Genomic DNA, 19462 nt, shown 5'->3' with positions numbered 1-19462 from the left:
CAGTGGTTCTCAAACTTTTTCTGTCAGGCCCCCCCTTTGGAGAAAAAAAAAAGTCGGGCCCCCCCCAACACAAATAGTCAGGCTCAGTGGCGGTGCCAGATTTATTTTGGGGGTGCTGTGGGCTAGCTTGACGTTTCATAGAGGGTGCTCAAACATTTAGGGTTTCCCATTAATGTACCGGTCGCTACAGTTAAATGTTCTACTGCAACACTCCCCACACAAATACAGTGTACCCGCGACTGTTACAATGAAGGCTCGATAATCAGCTCACGGCATATAGCTGTAAGCAGGGGTAAAGTGCTATTTTTATAGGTGGTGTGTGGACCTAACATAGGGGGGTCTGGGGGCAAGCTCCCCCGGGAAGATATTTTTTTCAATCTTGAAGTTAAAAGCATCAATCTGGTGCACTTTGAGAGCAACATGAATAGATCAATGGATACATCTCTCAACACCCATTTGAAACAGAACTGTAAACAGATTTTCTATTTCTTTATAGATATTTTACAAATCACTCCCCTTTTAAACTTTATTCTCGTTTTACTGTCATAGTATTTCATAGCTGTTTTTCATTTATTCTCTTTTTTTTTAAACTATAATAATCATATAAATGTGTACCTCGGAAATAATTGCTTACATTAATGGTGACCAAAACGTTTAAGACCCACTGAGATAACACTCAGAGAGTCCTTTAGTTCACTGAGTCTCTCAGTCTGACAGGAGAGGACTCTCCTCCACTTGTTGAAAAAACTCCTTATATCCGTTAGCGTAGCTCGCTAGCACCAGAAGCTAATAACAACGATCTCCGGTACCGGTGCGCTCTCTCTCGCGCACACAAAATGGCTCGTTCCACACACACACACAGAGTCGAGCTTTAATGAAACAGACGTAATAGTACTGTACTGCATCACATTATTTTCGAATCAATAATTTTTCAAATTCAGATTTTTTTTTTTTTTATAACCATTTTTACTCCTGGTCTCTCGCGCCCCCCCTGGCATGCCTCTGCGCCCCCTACTTTGAGAACCACTGGACTAGAGTGCTGGAATTTTTTTGGGGAGGAGAGGGCCTTTTATCAGTTATTAAAGTTGAAAAGCAATGATTAAAATACATCCATTCCGGGCTTATCGCCGCATACCGGCCGCCGGCTCTACCCACTGGGCTATCTATTCCTTCAAACATTGAACTGTTTTTATATTACTCATTGTCTTTTTGTTCACAACTTCTCCACATTTGGAAGTGTTTCCCGAGCCAGAACGTCTTATCTTTCTTCCTGGCTTGCTCTAATGATTGATAATACAATTCAAATGCAATACCAACAACTCAACAACGCAAACTATGACAACAACCCACACATTGCGCATTGTTTAGAGCGGTCATAAAGTGTTGAAGCGCTCAAATTTGAAACTGTTTCAACCTGTCACCTGTCAGAATCGAGACGAGGCGGTGCATTGAATCGCGTGAATGGACCGCGAACCAGTCAAGTGATTCATTCGGGAAATGAAGCAGTTGTTGCTTCGGACGTCACATGTCACGTGATTTTAAGCAAGCTTCAGTGTCAAACTGCCATCACTACAGGGGGGATTAATTAATACTGGCACTGGCAGTAAGTAGTGCTTTTGTCCAAAAAAATATACTGTCAAAGACAACTGCAGCATAACCTTTTAGCATTATAATGTCTTCAGGGGCAAATGTTTTTGACTTCTTTTGAATGACTTTTTCAGTTATATTTTAAGATGCTTAAAACAGTTACACCACAAACTGATTCACTGGAAGACATAACATTTAATGGGAATTATTCACATTATTATACATTTCAGTTTAAGTGCCTCAGCGCTGCAGTCTGACTTGGTTCCTTTCAGATTGTACAACATTTGATTCATGTAATGCCTCTTCAATTTTAACATTAAACTCATGGTATTCACTGTACCCATTCCAGCTCACCATCAATACAAGTAAAACTAACAAGTCATTTTATCATCTTCAGCTTTCTAAAGGATTTTATTCAGAGAAGATCATAGACACACCAAAGTCCTCCTTGTACAGGTTCCAGGTCTTGGGTTTGTGAGGGTTGTCCAGCTCTTCTCTGGGTAGAAACAGCCTGTGGATGGAAAACAGCACTAATGTCAACACAGACTAGCAAAAGATTTGAAATGCAGGGCTTAATAAACAATTGCATGAGAAACATACTTGTTATCCTCTATGAAGGAGGTATTGAACCAGAAGTAGAACGGAACATCTTCATATCCTTTCGGAAGACCCTAAGGGGAATGAAAACGAAAGAAGTGAATCATCACGCTAAACACCATCTTAACTGACGTGTAGTTCTGAGGTGTAAATGCAAGCACTCACAGCACTCGACTCAAACATGACTTTGACATCCCCTTCAACCACAGGCCCGTTCAGTAGACTGATGACTGCTGCATTGCTGCCCACATCAGGAAATACCTTTTTTTTTTTGAAAAACACATTCACACTCAACAAATGTATCGGTATGACATGGGGAGTGAATGTGTCGAGTGTGTGAAACTTACTGCGCAATTCTCCTGTTTGGCACACACACATTGAAACACCAGCTCTTTCTTCACAATTATCTTCACCATGAGATCACTGCCATTACCTTTACCCACACCTGGACAGAGCAGAAAAAAACTGTTAGATATTACAACGAAGAGATATATAAAAGGATCAATTACCCTGACCATTTTGAGTTCACCTGAAATTGAGTGGATGCGGATGCTCTTGATCCTGAGGCTCTTGGGTGGAGGCATCTGTCTGTTGAACTTGGTCTTCATGACCTCGTAGTACCCCACGTACCGACTCTATTGTTCAGACAGTAAAGAGCTGAAACATCTTCACCCAGTGTCCAATGTTTTATATGAGGAAATATCACATGATACGATTGTGTTTTAAGAAAGGTAAATCCTGTTTATACAGTATGTTGCTTTCACCACATCGTAGTTTCATTTTACCACAGGGAGGCGCCAGTCAGGTATATTTTTGTTATGTTCTAAAGTCCTAAAGAAATGCCTCTTTACAAATATTTCCGTCAGAGTGACTTCTTACCTGAGAGGGCGTCTCTACTCCCTGAAACTTTGAGCTTTGACTCTTGTCTGTCCTCCTCTCACCAAAAAAGTCCAAACTATCCTGGTAGACAAACGGAAAGGAATGTAAGAAAGTGTTGGCAAATGTTTTCCTTATTCATTAACCTTGCCTGTACAAATCTGAACGGTACCTGTGCGCTCTCGAACTGGTCGCTGTCAATAAGCCAGGTGCACACCAGAGTACCTGTGCGTCCTGTAAAGGAGAGCAGCAGAAGTTAAACTAAGAGTGAACGTAAACAAATGTACACCAAACTAATGATTTATTTAACTCAAGTTGTTCACAAAACTGATAATTAAACAAGAAGAGATATGTGTCATCACCTTTCCCTCCTTTGCAGTGAATGGCAATGATGTTTTTGGGATCAGCAGACATCCACTCCCTCACGTTTGCTGTGTATTTCAGCATGTCCCTGAGACAGATAGTGGTAAAAGAAAAAACATTGAGATAAACTGGCACACTATTACAACACATACTGCTGGTTAATGATACATTTAGTTTAATTTGGTGTTAAAATACTTTGTGGAAAACATTGCAGTCATTTCACACGCCTTAAAACCTTGGGTTGTCAACCCGGTCAACCTAATACAGCAATATCATGACTGTGATAGTAGAAGGGCCTATTGTGAAGCTGTAATCTCTCAGTATAATTACAAACAAAGGGGAGAGTGAAACAAGACATCACACAGGAAATGTGACTCACTCCAACGCGGGAACATTGTGGTCATCAATGAACACCCGCTCAACCTTGTAGTGGAAGAACTGCGGGTCGTAGCCCTTCTCACCTGGAAACAAAATATGTTTGTATGGTTTGTGTAGTTCTATTTACAAGGAATGCGACATGCGACGAGAGGAGGTGCCTACTTACTGCACAGGTTGTAAACTTTATAGTGGTCTTCATGTTTAGTGTCTAGGAACCTCGCCACCTCCTGCACAAAAAGGGAGGAAGGATAGGTTTTAGCTCCTGTGGAGGTGTGTAAGAACTGTGGGATTATTTTATGTTAAGTTCCTTGAAATAATTATGCCTATGATTGTATTTGTTTTAAAAATTGCTAAGTGTTATTAGATAAACCTTAAGTGTGCCCAGACTTACCCTGATTGGATTCCTGTAGAAGGACTGCTTTCCAGAGGAGGGGAAAGACATAGCAATGACACGGTCTAGAAAACAAAAGTTCCACTTTTAAAAATGTTTTGTCATGTATTTGTATTTTCTGTCATGCACTTACGGAGCTTTTTTTTAAGTCATACATCATTTAACACCTACCCGTCACATAGGTAAGGTCAAGGTCAAATCCATCCTTCTGATAGCGACGCTTGTTCTCAGAAACCTGGAAACAAGAATAATGAAATGATGGAAAAGTAGTAGACATTCTCCCAATGATGCAGACGCTATTTCTACACAGCCGCTGTCCTCCAGTTAACTTAAGTACATTCAATGTTTACAGTTTTTTATGCATCCATGGTGTTGACCTTACCATCCTTCTGGTGACCTTCTCCAGCTCTTTCCTCTGAGCTGCCAGTCTGAAAACCCTCACCAGGATTATTATTCTCAGGAAACGGAAAAACGTCACCACCCTGAGGAAGAAAGAAGTAATATATACTCTTGAATCATTACTCATCATTTCAAAAAATATCGTCAGCGGCAAAGTGTATACTGTAGAGTGATGCTATATATGGGGTTAGGATTGGTTGAAATAAAAATGACATGAACATACTGGAGTAACTGTGTATCCAAATAACATTATTAAAAACAAAAACTCTTCTGAAGCATTATCTTTTTTGTAGTAATCCCTTGTCAAATTAACAGTTGTCACACAGAGCTCATTAAGAACTTGTTACTTTGACAGGTTTTTTTTTATTTATTTATTTTTTTTTTTTTAAAAATAGTGTTTAGGGGACTGGACACCAACACAGGTGTTTTTACGATTACCCGACTGATTACACCTACAGTCAGGTGGAAGCTGGGACTTACGTGATGTCCCCAATCTCTATGAACAGAGGTTAAAACTAATCAATCACAGTTAGTTCACAGACCTGGGGAGCAGTCTAATCAGGAAACATAGGTAAAAACAACTGTGTGGGTGGACTATGAGTGTGTGTGTGCGTGTGTGAGTGTTAATCATTTTTTACCCACTACAATAAAACCAAAGCTTCTAGTCAGCCATGTCTATCAGGTGCATGGAAACGCAGGGGAAAGCAAGTACCTGGGGATCAGATCGGCTCCTGACAGGTCACTGAAGGTGTAGACCATGGTGACCACCAGCGTGATTGCCACAACACATGCGTCTATGATGTTCAACTTGGAGCTGAAGTAAACTTTGAACCTAAAAGGTCAATTAAACAAAATATTAGACAATCAAACCACCCATATCATGCAACTAATAGAGTCTGAATCCAACATTACTGTAATACAAGTATTTTTCAGGCAGGCTGCACTTAAACTCTGAGTCATTATGTTTCCCAAACATGGCATCCATTTCCTGTCCAGCTTCCTGTTCTTAGTTTCCTGTTTAACAGCTAATCACACTTGATTTCTGCTGACAGGGGACTCTGGGAATGTTTGCGTCACTCAACCGTTTCTTAAATTCACTAGGAAGCAATTGTGCAGCTCAAGGAGTAGATAAATTACATGTGAATTTTGGGAAGTAGATTACAAAATATTTCATCCTGTTACAGCAACTACCCAACAGTGCTGCAACTGTCCACCTCCTTACAAAGTCTCATCACACAATTAACATAAGCTTCACAAAAGACAAGATGTTTAAGTGTCTGCACTCCAACTGCATGCAAAGTCTTCTTTTGTCACTTACCCTTCCACATACACCCGCAGGAGAACGTCAGCGAGAAAGAATAAGGAGATGATGAGGGACACGGCTTCTATGACATCTCCAACCTCTCTGCTCTTGGTTGGCAGTGCCAAGTCCACAACCACCAGCACAAAGTCCACTATGATCAGTATCACTCCAAATATACTGGAGGAAAAGACAGATAGTTCAGCATCATCAAACAAAAACAGGCAACAAGAAAAACACCATTGGCATTTACTCCAAAAGAGTTCACACTCACCGAAATCCAAAAGACATAACAAACGGTGCAATCGTCTTGCGGAAATTGCTGAAAGAACGAGAAATAATTAATGCTTTTCACTTAATGAATGTACAATGTCCAATCTGAATAAACGTACTGGTACATTGTGTCTGGGTCCACACTGTCATCCTTTCCATCTTCAATCTTCACGTTGGCATCCTCCATCTTTGCAACATTTCTAATTGATAAAAAGAAAGATGGTTAGACATAAAGAGTGATAAAAGATATGCACACCTTAGATGCACGAGTGACTGGACCCTACACTCTTCCATAAGTGGGTCAAAAAGGACCCGTATTAGAATACTATGTGTTTTTAAGCCATTTTTGTCATTTTGGTTAAGAAAAATCATTTGTATAATATTTAGTATTATATTTTGGTTCACACTAGAAATATTTAATTTTTCACTATTTATAATTTTAGAAATAAAATTTACATTTAAAAAAAAAAACGTTGTCCCATACTGTAGGATTCCAAAGAAAATGCATGCGGGTCATTTTTTACCCACTTATGGAAGCTTGGGGTAGTAATACAAAAACTACAATTTCTTAAAATTAGAATGGCATGATATCCAAAGCATGTTTTTTGAGGAATAGCTGGAATATGAAATGATAATAAAATGTAATTACAAAGATACTTCAAGAAAACCACCTCACCGGGTCAAAAAAGACCCACTTATGGAAGCTTGGGTTAGTAATACAAAGACTACAATTTCTTAAAATGTATAACATTTCGAATTTAAAATTTGAATGGCATGATATCCAAAACATTTTTTTGAGGAATAGCTGGAATATGAAATGATAACATGTAATTTCAAAGATACTTCAAGAAAACCACCTCACCGAGTCCAAAAAGACCCACTTATGCATCTAAGGGTTAAGCAAGCTCAAATAACAACCCTTGCAAAACAGCATGATTAAATAGTCCTCACCCATTTACACCTGAATCTGACCCTGGACTGAAATACACCGAGGACATGATGAGAATGTCTTCCTTCTTGCTTTGTTCAGAACGTGCGGTCTTTGAAAACAAGAGTTCACAACGATTAAAACTCCCTTGTTCAGCATGTTGCTTTTATGTTACAAAGAAAAAGAACAGCTAGAGGGCAAAGACGCTGTGTCCTGTCCTGAAAACGGTATCTCTTCAGGAAAAGTCCACCCTTTAAAAAGTGAGACAAATTTATCATGATACTTACAGGATGCATTCGTGCTGCTTTCCTAGCACTAATCACTTAGCAACCTCATTAGTTCTGATTAGCGGTAGATGCAAAACATGTAAGCAAGCAATTAGCAGTTTGTTTAAGAGAAGTTAATTATCTAGCATTCCTCATAAACCTCTAAAAACAACAAGCTCGATTTAACTACACAAACCACCCGCTATTCAGCGTCTCTAACCCGAGCACAGTCGCTTCTCCCCCTTGTTTGTTGACCCAAATTAGCCCCCAAAATCTAGCTAAACTCTCGCCGCCTGCTTACCGTTAGGACAGTCATTCGTATAATTTTACGGGAGTTTGTCTTGTGACTTCATCTTGTGAGGACAAAGGAAGACGGTTCAAAGGTTAACCGGGTAGATTTGTTTTCTGTCCATCCACTTTCCTCTTCGTTTTTATGCTCACGTAGCGGTTTTGGACTTCCTGGAGCACTGAGTGAAAAACGCTCAGCTCTTTTCTCGATACTCTCTTTTCTCATCACAACCACTTTCACACGAAAACATTCCATTTCAGAACTTTCTACCATTATCTGATTTAAAACAGGCTGCTGCAGCCCTCTCATATCTCCCTCCTCTCTGCAACATCTGGTTTTAATTTAAATCGCATTCTCAAACACCAACATATTCCTTACCGAGTTGGAGTATTTCAATGGCAACAGTGTGGAACATGTGTGGAAATTATAATTCACAATGAAAGGTGAGAGCCATTGAAGTCCATATTGATAAAAGGGAAAAGCAAAATGTAGGCCAAACTGGAGAAAATATGGTGGGGTAAATTCTTTAAAAAGTCACAGTGCTTAAAAAACCCGTAGAAAAACCAACTGATAGGCTATATTGAATAAAACAATTAAATGGATTACTGAAAATAGATTGTAACTTTACCATAACACAAACTAACACAAGGGGGAGCCATATCCAGAGAACACATTGTGAACTTGCTACTTTGTTGTTGTACCTTTTCAAATGTACTTTTGGTCTTTTGAAATTATCAAGTTGAAAACATTTTTACTGCAAGGCTGACAACTCCCTCTTTCTCTCAGTTATGACTTTCTCTATTCTATCTTCTGCATTACTTTGAATCAATGTCCTCATTTTTTTTTATGTTGAAGGGAGGTTAACCCTCATCAACTGAACCCTTTTTGCAAGGGTCAAATTGATTTATTTTCAATTAAGACATTGGGTCCTACATTGGCATATATAATTGATTTAAGGGGAAAAGTGGTATATTCATAAAATATGTATTCTCCAAAAAAGGAGAGTACTTTGTTAGTACGTCAAACTGGCTCGAGTTCAGTGTCCAGGTTGGTCCATTCTGGATCCTCTAATGTGTACCATGCAGAACCAGCCCAGCCTATAAATAATACTGACGCATATTTTGAGGAAAAGAACACTGCACTTGGAGAAAACAAGGGAGACGTTTCGTAATATGAAGGTAGGCTGGTGCACAGATTTGTAATCAAAGTAGCTTATCTTGATATTCTTAAATACATAATTTGTTTATTATTTCAGACTCACAATGCAGTAAGGGACTTTTTGCAAAAGGTCATGCCGGTGTTGCTGTTGTTAGCTCTGGTGTGCCCAACCATGGCTTCTTCTTCTCCGGTGTCAGTATGTAGCTTTTCCTACTTTTTAAGCACTGCAGGTTCCCTCCTTTTGTATTGATATTGAAAATGGAAAACATATCTTTTAAGCAAAAATGACAAGCAGAGCTGCTAAAGAACTGTCCTTCTTAGAAAGTCGAGATTCCACGTGAATAAAAACTGATTTATAGATGGCTTTAGATGCGGCCCTTAGCTTTTGCTGGCTCCTCCATGGGTACAAGTATAGTATTGAACAAAGGTAGAAATGTCATTTATAAGCTGAAATTGTTTTCCTAATTGAAGGCATCGGACTCATGTGGGCCAGAAGTTGCAGCTCTCAAGCGCAGCATAAGAAAACTGGAGAATCAACTCTTGATCGGGACTTGGCAGGTGGAGCACATGCAGACACACAAATACTTTCAGGCATTTCAACCTCCCATGTCTGATCCTGAGCCTGAAACGGACACAGCCCTCGGTGTAAACCACACCAGCAGTGGGATATTAGACAACTCTAATATGACACTGATGAATCCACTTCCACCAGCAGGAAACTTAATTGTCCATGACAAAGGTAAGAAAAGCTCACAGATGATTATTTGAAATGTAAGAGTTGTGATGTGCAGTGATGTACAGAGTCTACAGTGCATGATAGACTCACATAGCTCCATATTATGCAACATGAAGTATATTATGGAGGTACGGATGACAATCAGCAACCGTTAAGGCCTTTTCAATGCTATTTCATCTCATCAGACTGTTCGGAGCTGTTTGACAGGCTGAAACCACCAAGTGGCTTTTACCGCATCAGACCAAAAATACACCAGGAGCCTTTTTTGGCCTACTGCGATATGGAGGATGGAGGAGGATGGACTGTGTTTCAGAGGCGTCGGCATGGAAAAGTTGACTTCAACAGGTATTTAAGCAAATAAACTAACCTACGTATGTGGGGGAAAACAATTAAAGTCCTAAAAGCCTTGAATGCCTATATTATCATTGGGGAGCTTACACAGCTGTTTCAGTTGAGGTAAATATCTGTCTCAATTCTCTTTTTAGAGACTGGGTGGACTACAGAGATGGCTTTGGTGACTTCAAGCTGTGGAATGATGAGTTTTGGTTGGGGAATGAGCACATGTATTCTCTACTCTCAGATGGTCAGAAAAGAATGAAATGCCAGAATATCTTTTTATAATGTTCTGCCTGTTTGGTTTCTCATATTTTGCTTATTCATTGTTCCCCTGAAGGTAAGAACCTAGTGAAGATAGATCTCATGGACTGGGACGGGAAGAGAAGTTATGCATTTTATAACAACTTCAGGATCACTGACGAAGCCGTAAGATATGGTTTTACAGTTTTGTTCAATCCTGTCAGAAGTTACAACGTTTCCCAACAAACATCACTTCCTCTAATGCCTATTGCAGGACAAGTATCGTCTCCAGTATGGGCTCTATAGTGGGCAAGCTGGAGATGCTCTGACAGGAGGTGGGGGGATGGTGGAGCAGTGGTCTGCTGGCCTCAGTGGCATGCAGTTCAGCACTAGAGATCAGGTTGGTCTTCTATTAACATTGTCAATTTATAATTTTAATAACTGTAAGATTATAGACTATTTTAACACTGATGATAATCATTGACAGGACAATGACCGTTACGTTCAAGGCAGCTGTGCTCAGGAGAATAAGGCAGGCTGGTGGTTCAACAGGTGAGGCCTTTCAGATATATCCATGTGTTGATCTGTCTGTTATCTTCCTGCTGCTTGTTTGCACAAACATTATAACATTCTGGAAAAAAAATTATTACTGTATCGGGTTTTGTGTGCATAACGAATCACGGAAAAATACTGCAGAGGACACATTTCTTTACAATTTATTCCAAAATCAAAAAATAAGTTTAAGACACAAAAGCTTTAAAAAAAGAAGAAGGTTAAATCGCTTTGATTTTCATTTTAGAAAATGTAACATCCTTGACATTTTGTACTAACCTTTTATCTACAGATGTCATGCAGCCAACCTTAATGGGAATTTCTACCGCAAAGGGAAGTACAAGGGCCAGCAGGACAATGGTGTGGTGTGGGGGACCTGGAGGGGCCTTTGGTATTCCCTCAGACACACCGCCATGAAGGTGCGGCCTCTGGTTTTCTTGGATGTCATGGGCAGTGGAGCAGGAGAAATGTAAACGTCACACTTCATATTCCCTTGTGTGTCTCAAAAGTGAGGGCAAAGACTGATTAATATCTTTGTGTTCAATTGTTTGGCTTTGCTTCACACCTTGAAACCATTATCAAATGTTAATGATAGTAAAGTATCTTCTACTTTCCAGTAAGTACTATTTTCTATAAGTGTATTTTCTAAGTGTATAATGTTACTCATAATAATAAAACAATCTTCAAAACAGCCACAATGCCTCACTGACATTTATAAATTTGTTTGCTCAAAAACATAACTGCATACTTTTGCTCTTCCTTGTGCATTTCTGCAGAAAATACATGACAATTTCTTGACACTGCATGACAATTTTTCCCTAAACAACATAGCATATCATCGTGAAAGTGGTTTTCACCAAAGCAACGTTTTCTATGCTTACTGTACAGCAAAACTTCACAGCTTAAAATCAGCAAATTCAGTAGTGTCGAACAAAAAGACTAATATGTCTTCTTTAGTCTTTTGAATACTGTCATGATAGGGCTTGTGTTTAACAGTGCATACACCGGTACAATGGCAGTTATGTTTGACTTATAGTGGTAAACAGTAAACCATTACATTTGAACAAAGATAATTTTTTCTTAAGAAGTACAAATGTTTTCGAACGCATATCAACTTTGGCATATTAAAAAGTAACAGTTAAAAAAAATAAAATGTTCCAGTTAAAAAAGGAAACTAAATGTGTTAGCATCTGTTCTTATAGATAAACTCTTGTTTAATGTACTGTACAAAACCATTTTCAAGTTTCACAGATACATCAGAAAGGAATAATGTAAGGAAAGGATAAACGCTAATGGCAATTCCTGTGTAGTACAAAGCTCTACTCCTCTTCCCCTACATATGCTGAGGACAGATCGAGGTCCAGCATCCTCTGCTCGGCCTCACTCAGCCTGTAGCCTCCGGACATGGGCAGAGAGTTGCAGCGACCTGTCCTCTGCTCCGTGGGCGTGGCACTAAAGGTGGAGCTGCGCTGCCGGCCCCTGACCCCCGAGCACGACTGAGCCTCCTTTAGTTTGCGAGCCAGGATGTTCCTCTGGATAGGCGACGGGCCGCGGCGGTTCCAGTTCTGCTCGGCCCGCTCTGCCCGATCAACACTCAGGTGTTGAGGCCCTGCTGCCGGACCCCCTATCCCAGAGATTCCCTGTCCACCTCCAGCACCACTGAGGTCTGCTTTAACATGTTTCTCAGAGGCTGAAATGCTGTTTGTGTTGGCACCTGTGTGTTTGATTTCATTGTTGTGTGAAGTCGCCGCTGTGTCTATCCACGGTTTCCTTTGGTCATTCCTCTGGGGTCTGGATTTAGCCCAGTCTGGGGTCCCGTGCTCTGGAATGGGGTAGGAGCTGTATGGCTGCCAATCTCGTCCTCCTTTATTCCAACAACTACCTTCAGGAAAGGTCCGAGATCCCACCTAAACAAGAGATGGTTGTTAATTAAAAAAGGCAGACTACAAATGATAACCCCATATACAGTAATATATACATAGATGTAGATAGAATACCTGTGTCATGCTCCTTTCTCTAAACTGCCTGGAGTGTACAGAGGATAGAGGTTGGGGTTTGGTGTCATTGAAACTGGAGGTCCGGCGGAAATTTGGATTCTTATGATAGGAGTTTCCCATCTCTGCATCTCCCGCTCCTCCTCTGGGACCTGATAACCCACTCCTCTCTACCATCTCCACCCAGTCTGCAGTGCGGTCCCGCCTATTTGAGCTGCCCCCTCTTGCATGGGCGGAGGCAGAAGGACCTAAGACCAGCTCCACTCTGGGACTCAGTCGGTCCGGCATGGCCCTAGGAGTCTGCGATTGAAAATAATTGTGGTTGGCGTCGTCCTGGAGGTCTAACGGGATCGCGGGGTGAGTAAATCCAGTTGGTGTAGGGATAAGCGAGCTTGTGGGCGAAGCAGATGTCTCTACCAGGGTGTCATGGACTGGGCTTGAAGAGACATGGTAGAGCTGAATGGCCTCTCTTATACCCTTCTTCTTCATCTCTTTCAACTGCTGCTGAGCCAATCGGTACCTAAAGACAATAATATTGATATTTATTTTACTGAATGACAGAATACGTTTCCCAATGATGTGTAATAAGAGAAAGCATTATTCTAAACATACCCGAATATTGGTGGCAACAGCTTCTGACATGTGGGGGAAAGCCTTTCTGGGTCCTGTGAGAGAGGTACAACCAGGGTCTGTGGGAGAGGCTGACTACCCAAAGAAGGCCTGTCTTTCTGGGCTACACCCACACCCACACCTATACCCCCCTGTAGTCCATGGCCATCAATCAGGCTGGGTCTTTGGAGGCTGTGGCCAAAAATGGAAGCCTCATCGGAGAGCTTGCGCCCTCCAGGGGAATGCATGGAGCCTCTGCGGACAGAGTTGCACTGGGGGGTCTTGCAAAGCTTCCTCCACAAAGTCACCACAACAGTAGCCAGAATCACAGCCAGGCAAAGGGAGATACCGGCCACCACAACTATGTTACCACCAAGGGGTGCTGCACCAACACCCACAGGGGGGAGGGATGGAGAAGGAGTAGGCAACACTGGGACGAAAGGGAGACAATTATGTTAAGTATGCATCACATCGTTTTTTGTTTGATTTTCTAGTCTAGAAAAGATGAGGGAATGTGACATTTTCTGGAGAAATTGTAGGAACAGAGAATCAGAATCAGAATTACGTTTATTGCCAGGTACCTTTACACATACAAGGAATTTGCTTTTGTATCTGGTGGTGCGAACATAAACAATGTAACAAAATAAGTTGCAAAGTAAGTAAAAAAATAATATATATAAGTATAATAAAAAATATGTATTTTTAAGAAACAATTTAGCATTAAAAAAGGATGCTAAAGTATTTACACCACATTTAAATGTAACTATACAAATAAACTTAAAAGTTAAAAGTAAAAAAACACTTTATGGCAAACTACAGTGTATTATATTTTGTGGAGGGATGTGCAAAAAGAGTAAAGCAAGGAGTTAAGGGATGAAGAGACTGACCCACACAGCTCTCCAGTGAGCAGAGGGACTGTTCCTTCACCATGCCCGTGCACTGCATCCCCCCCACACCTGAGGGCAGCAAACACTCGCGCTCTCGCTCCCTCACCCCCTCTCCACAGCTCACACTGCACACACTCCATGGCAGCCACGGGCCCCATGACTCTGCAAAACACACATTCGATTTTTAAATTGCAGATACTTTGTAAATGTAAAAGCATTAACTTTGAGTTCTTTTCATGCAATGCTAGGATCATAAAAGAAAAACTACGACATGGAGTTAAAAAAGGCTCAACCATCATATAACATTGACTAGTTAATGCTTTGTCCCCAAAATAGACAAAGTGAGGACAGAGTGAAAGAAGCAACTTTATATAACAAGAATGTGATAGTTCAATGAATCTCCATTTAATGTGTTATGTCATAAAATATGTGTGGCCTACATATAAACAAAACATGTGTTGGTTGCTGTATCTGAATACATCGACAATGTGTGATCTCATTACAGTAGGTCACCCTTCACTTTAATACCAAAAAAAAGATTATAAGTATTTTAGTCTTGCAATCCCTAAAATATAATGTATTAAAACGGTTTTTTTTTTAAGTTTAACTGCATAATTACTATTGGTGAACCTTATGAGGTTGTCATCTTTTGTCACGATGCAATGTCCACCCTAAACAGGATAGTGCTATTTTTAAATATGGAATGACAGCGTGACAATGAGCCGCAGATACAATACCAGGAACTGGAGAGCCTCGCAGCTCAATGGTATCCAGCCATCATTCATTTGTATTGTAACACCTGTGCTTCTGATATTGTGACGATATGATGTAGTTAAGTAAAAATGACTTATATGGAAAATGCCTAGTCTTTAATGAGGCAATTTCTTAACCATTGACTTTCCAGCAACAGATGCATTTTTGGAAAACGTGGAAGAATAAGAAAAAATATATTTTCCCTTCAAAATGAATGTTATAAAACATCACAGTGTAAATGTTCATTGCAGCTGTCAAATGTAAATGTATGAATTAATTAAATCTCACCTGCACTCTTGTGAACCACCAAACAGGTCTGTGCGGGACTAGGGGAACGACTGAAGTTGAAAACGAAGCGAAAGCAGTACTTGTACCTCCCTGGGTCAAACACAGAACAGTTGAACTCAGTCTCATTCTCTCCCTGAGTCAGCCAGTTATAGGCCAACAGAGGTGAGGAGGGCTCCTCTGGTCCTGGTGCTGTTCCTCCTGCATCCATCCCAGAGGAGACAGCAACGCCTCTCCCAACACCTGCATCCTTATAAAGCATCACTTTCCCATTGACTTGCACACAAGGTGGGGTTATCAGTTTAACAGTCATAGTTCCTTCACAACCACTCCTGTAGGCATTGGTGTTTTCCACTAGCAGCTTATAGGAGAAGATACGGGACAGGTAGAGAGGCCCGGAGCTCTTCACATCCTGCGCTGCATGAGGAGAGCGTAGAGACACTCGTATGAAGTCTCGTTCTGTGAAGGGGAAGGCGCAGGACAGCTTTACACTCTGGGAGCGGAGGGGTTTGATTGAGTATTGTTTGCGGGCTTTGACCTTGTCGATGGTGATCCGTCCTATCTGGTTGTACTCCATGTAGCTGACTTCTAGGAGGAGAGCCGAGTCAATACCGCTGGAGCAAGCCTGAAAGTGTTCATTGGTGGATATCCCAACCTGGAGAGAAACAGGCAAAAGTATGAATCACTGTGGTGATTATTCTGCAGCAAAAGAAAGACTTACCTAAAGGTCAACTATTATGCAAAATCCACTTCTTCATGTCTTTTATACATCAACATGTGTCCCCTCAGTGGAAAGATATTCTGGAAGTTTCAGGAAAAAAGATTCTCTCTCTCTTTGTCCTGATCCATTTCTATAAAAACCTGCCTCAAAATGAGCCGATCACATTTTGGCCACTTTATGATGTCATAAGGTTTGTTTGGCTTGTGTAACCATTAGCCAATCACCAACCAAGGTACCCCCCCCCCCCCCCCACCTGAATCTCCTCCTAGAGCACCATTGTGGTCTTTGTAACCAAATGTCTCTCAGAGGGGCGTGGGGAGTGGCTCCTTATTTTCATCTAAAGTAACAGACAGAGAATCAGCACTTTTGAAACAGGGCTGAAACAGAGGGGGTTATGGGTAATGCTACAATGATCTGTTTGGTTTTACGAGCCAAACACTTCAGAAACATGTTTTGTATATATCTGAGAGCTATAATATATTGATGACAAAGAGTATAATAGGGGACCTTTAAGAGCAGTTTCTCTTGCCTGAAAAGATCCCGAGTGGTTTCCGGCCCTGTCCACAGCGATGTGAAAGGTGGGCCACTGCACCTGCAGTTCTGAACTCCACCACCAGGTAGTACTTTCCACTCGACTGTCATGTGTGCCATTAGCAGGAGAAACAGCCGAGTTGCTGGTCTGCCTCAACTGGAACCGGAAAGTTCCTGCGTACAGGAAGCAAGAACAGTTGAACTCCACCCTGCCAGCCGATTGGTTGTCGGGGAGAGTCCTGGTCTGAACGGTGGTGTTGGTTTCCGTGTTGACCAGAGAGAGGCTCGTGGTGCAGGCCGTGCTGCTGTTGGATTTTGTGCTGAAGTCCACAAATACACTGGCATTGCTAAGGGCAACGTGCAAGGAGGGCCAGATATTGAGCCCTGCAAAAGCTACAGGAAAGGATGCACAGAAGTGAGAGAGAGCAAAATGAGAGATCATGTTACATTTTTGTTCATGCATCCTACACAAAAATGGTCAACCGATGAAAAAATGTTGTGTCACAGATATTTTTGTTGTTTCTTTGCGTATTTTATATCTGCTTTTGTATATATTTCTTTATATGACTTTGTAAGTTGTCTGTTACTGTGGATAAAGTGTGTTTCACTGAAGAAAAATTACTTCAGTGATTTAATAACATGACATTTAAATGAAAAATGATTTATCATAACGTTTGTCTGGAATTAGACATAGTCTGGAATTGTATAGGACAGCTTGTGTAGTTAATGTTTCCAATGTATTTATAATACAAACAAATGTAATTTACAATATTCAATCATTACAACAAATAATTATGTATAGGCCTACTGTCTTTTTCCAAGTCACATTCACTTCCATTGTATTGACCACAAAGCCACTAATGATGGAATTTGCCCTTTACAACTTAATAATAAATGTTAAGCACAGACACTGTGGGTCCACTAAAACAACTGATAGGCATCAGTAGTTATGCCCTTCATATTTTACACAATTACACAAAATAGGTTAAACATTTAGTACCGGTACTTCTGAGTATTTTAACCTATTACAATAACCCCACCAGAGGAAAAGTTAATATACTGAAGCACGGTAACATATTTTAAGAGCAATTGTCCTGCGTATTGTTTGAAACATGTCTGCATCCTCACAGAGCAAAGAGGGCGTGGGACGAGGAAGAGGAGCACCTTTTATTGCCCCGTCATTCCTTTCTCCAGGGTGTTAGAACATGTTTAATTTATGATGTTTTAGCATGTTCAGATGAAATAGAAATCTGCCATCCTTGCAAACATGTAGTCATGTTATTAAGATAGTTTAGTTCAGGGGTGTCCACACTTTTTTCAGCGAGGGCCACATTCTGAAAAATATACGAAGGGCTGGGCCGCTCACGAGAGGTATATTGCCTCATAAGTTCAGTTACTTAGTAAATTATTCTTGTGAGTGTTGGCAGCTCATCCCTTAAAACAGGAGCCTCAGATTGATTATAATAAGGAGAAATAGGAAGGGTATATTTCAAGCTTGTTATGTAAATAAGTCATTGGGCTTTTTTCTTATCAACTAAGATATGTTAGAAAATGTTTCCAACTTTAATTGACTGAATTTATTTGAAAAGTGGTCTTATTAACACATGAATACTACTGTGTAATATATGTTTACATTTATAGTTAAGAAGTACAGTATAAGACAAGCTCAAGTTTCATTTGTGGGCCATATTTCATTATAATGTTTGTAATTTGCTGAGGGCCCATTCAAAATGGTCCGCGGGCCGCATTTGGCCCCCGGGTCGTAGTTTGGACACCACTGGTTTAGTGAGACTCACCATATCCCATGAGCGCCAGCAGGAAGGGCAGCAGTGAGACAGCTTGTGGCATTCCGATGTCTGTGCCTCTGTTTTCTCCTTCACCACATGACCTTCCTCTTCCACCATCCCTGACCTCTACAAATCAGAAATCCAAAATATAGAAATATTCCACGAGAAAGCAGCAGGCAATAAGAAAACACACTTGTTGGAGTTAGCAGACAGGAGAAGGTATGGAAGGCGTAGCACACTGATCTGAGGTCTGCAAGACAGGAAGGCTAATGGAGCTGTGACCCTGGGTTCTCTGGATTTACAGTGGCGTCTTCCTTTTCCTCCCAACTTCACAATGGGTAGCCCGTGGAGAGCTGCCATCAACACAGAACTGTAGAAGTTGCCAATAACAAATATTTGTCCAAATTGTTGTTTGGATGGTTTGTTTGGGTTTTCTCGATTTTTCCTTAGTCACACAATAAACTTCTTACTATCTCTGAAACAAATCCCAAACTTGATATTTGGCACCAGATTGCTACAATTTACATTTGAAACTCCTATTTAAATATGAAAACAATTTGGGCCTGCTTTATTTCAGCCATAGACTAGTCTAATCAAAAACGTTGTGGTTGCAATTAATCACATCAAATGGATCAAAAAGTGTGCCTAATATTAATTCTCATGGTGAAGACTCTTATAGCCTACAGAGTCAACTCAACACCCATTATCTTTTTCATACGTCCATTATACTTTACTGAAATGTGTGCTTAGCCACTGGGAAGACCGAATTTATAAAAATAATATCACACATCATTCTAAACCTGAGGTATTGCACAGAGTGCTAAAGATAAGGGGTCATAATCGTCATGGTTTTTAAGATGGATAATACGGATTACTCACATTTCTTGTTGACTCAGCACAGCATTATTTCTATCCAATATTCCAACACAGAAACCGGCAACAACACTCCCTCCATGCGCTGGTAATGCATTTCTTGTCAGAACGGCAGTGGCAGTCGACGGGACAGAATCAGCCCAACAGAGTTCTCCGGAGGCGCGCGCCTGTGTCGGGAGCGCGTGAGAGAGATCCGCTCACAGCTGAGATACTTCACGGTCAGCGGGCCTATTGAATACTCTTTTTGAGACTCACAAATGTGTTCCTTACATGTTTTTTTTGTGTATGTATATACAATTCTGATAAAACATTAAGAGACCACTGCAACATTATCCGTTTTTCTGGTTTTACTA

At 40.8% G+C, this 19462-nt stretch overlaps 2 protein-coding genes across 2 annotated transcripts; one reads left to right on the top strand and one right to left on the bottom strand.

Moving 5' to 3' along the window:
* Positions 1-1762: 1762 nt before the first annotated feature.
* Positions 1763-19255, bottom strand: LOC117458025 (thrombospondin type-1 domain-containing protein 1-like). Its single transcript, XM_071205359.1, has 27 exons — positions 19116-19255; positions 18246-18362; positions 16448-16842; positions 15201-15852; positions 14160-14321; positions 13276-13702; positions 12667-13183; positions 11990-12576; positions 7660-7705; positions 7116-7204; positions 6284-6364; positions 6166-6213; positions 5910-6071; positions 5304-5423; positions 4575-4674; positions 4364-4427; positions 4193-4257; positions 3968-4028; positions 3803-3884; positions 3423-3511; positions 3233-3294; positions 3064-3144; positions 2714-2819; positions 2532-2629; positions 2350-2445; positions 2188-2258; positions 1763-2098 (listed from the first exon to the last, which is right to left on the bottom strand). Exons 2-27 carry the CDS (start codon positions 18295-18297, stop codon positions 1999-2001), a joined length of 4413 nt encoding a protein of 1470 aa, XP_071061460.1. The 5' UTR covers positions 18298-18362; positions 19116-19255; the 3' UTR covers positions 1763-1998.
* fgl1b (fibrinogen like 1B) lies at positions 7211-11993 on the top strand. Its single transcript, XM_034098667.2, has 10 exons — positions 7211-7352; positions 8733-8825; positions 8903-9001; positions 9277-9544; positions 9727-9886; positions 10027-10124; positions 10215-10303; positions 10392-10517; positions 10605-10669; positions 10962-11993. Exons 2-10 carry the CDS (start codon positions 8820-8822, stop codon positions 11140-11142), a joined length of 1092 nt encoding a protein of 363 aa, XP_033954558.1. The 5' UTR covers positions 7211-7352; positions 8733-8819; the 3' UTR covers positions 11143-11993.
* Positions 19256-19462: the final 207 nt, after the last annotated feature.

The sequence above is a fragment of the Pseudochaenichthys georgianus genome, chromosome 14 (assembly GCF_902827115.2).
Source record: "Pseudochaenichthys georgianus chromosome 14, fPseGeo1.2, whole genome shotgun sequence".
NCBI lineage: Eukaryota > Metazoa > Chordata > Actinopteri > Perciformes > Channichthyidae > Pseudochaenichthys > Pseudochaenichthys georgianus.
The sequence above is the reverse complement of the archived record's forward strand: the minus strand, read 5'-3'. Positions and strand labels throughout refer to the sequence as shown.

Excerpts from the sequence above, each read along its gene's own strand:
- LOC117458025 (XM_071205359.1), bottom strand. The coding sequence starts at position 18,297 with ATGCCACAAGCTGTCTCACTGCTGCCCTTCCTGCTGGCGCTCATGGGA. Across the intron at positions 13,703-14,159 it reads CTCACTGGAGAGCTGTGTGG|TGTTGCCTACTCCTTCTCCA; the intron begins GTCAGTCTCTTC and ends CTTTCGTCCCAG. Across the intron at positions 2,099-2,187 it reads TCCTTCATAGAGGATAACAA|GCTGTTTCTACCCAGAGAAG; the intron begins GTATGTTTCTCA and ends TTCCATCCACAG.
- fgl1b (XM_034098667.2), top strand. Across the intron at positions 9,002-9,276 it reads CTTCTTCTTCTCCGGTGTCA|GCATCGGACTCATGTGGGCC; the intron begins GTATGTAGCTTT and ends TCCTAATTGAAG. Across the intron at positions 10,125-10,214 it reads GTATTCTCTACTCTCAGATG|GTAAGAACCTAGTGAAGATA; the intron begins GTCAGAAAAGAA and ends GTTCCCCTGAAG.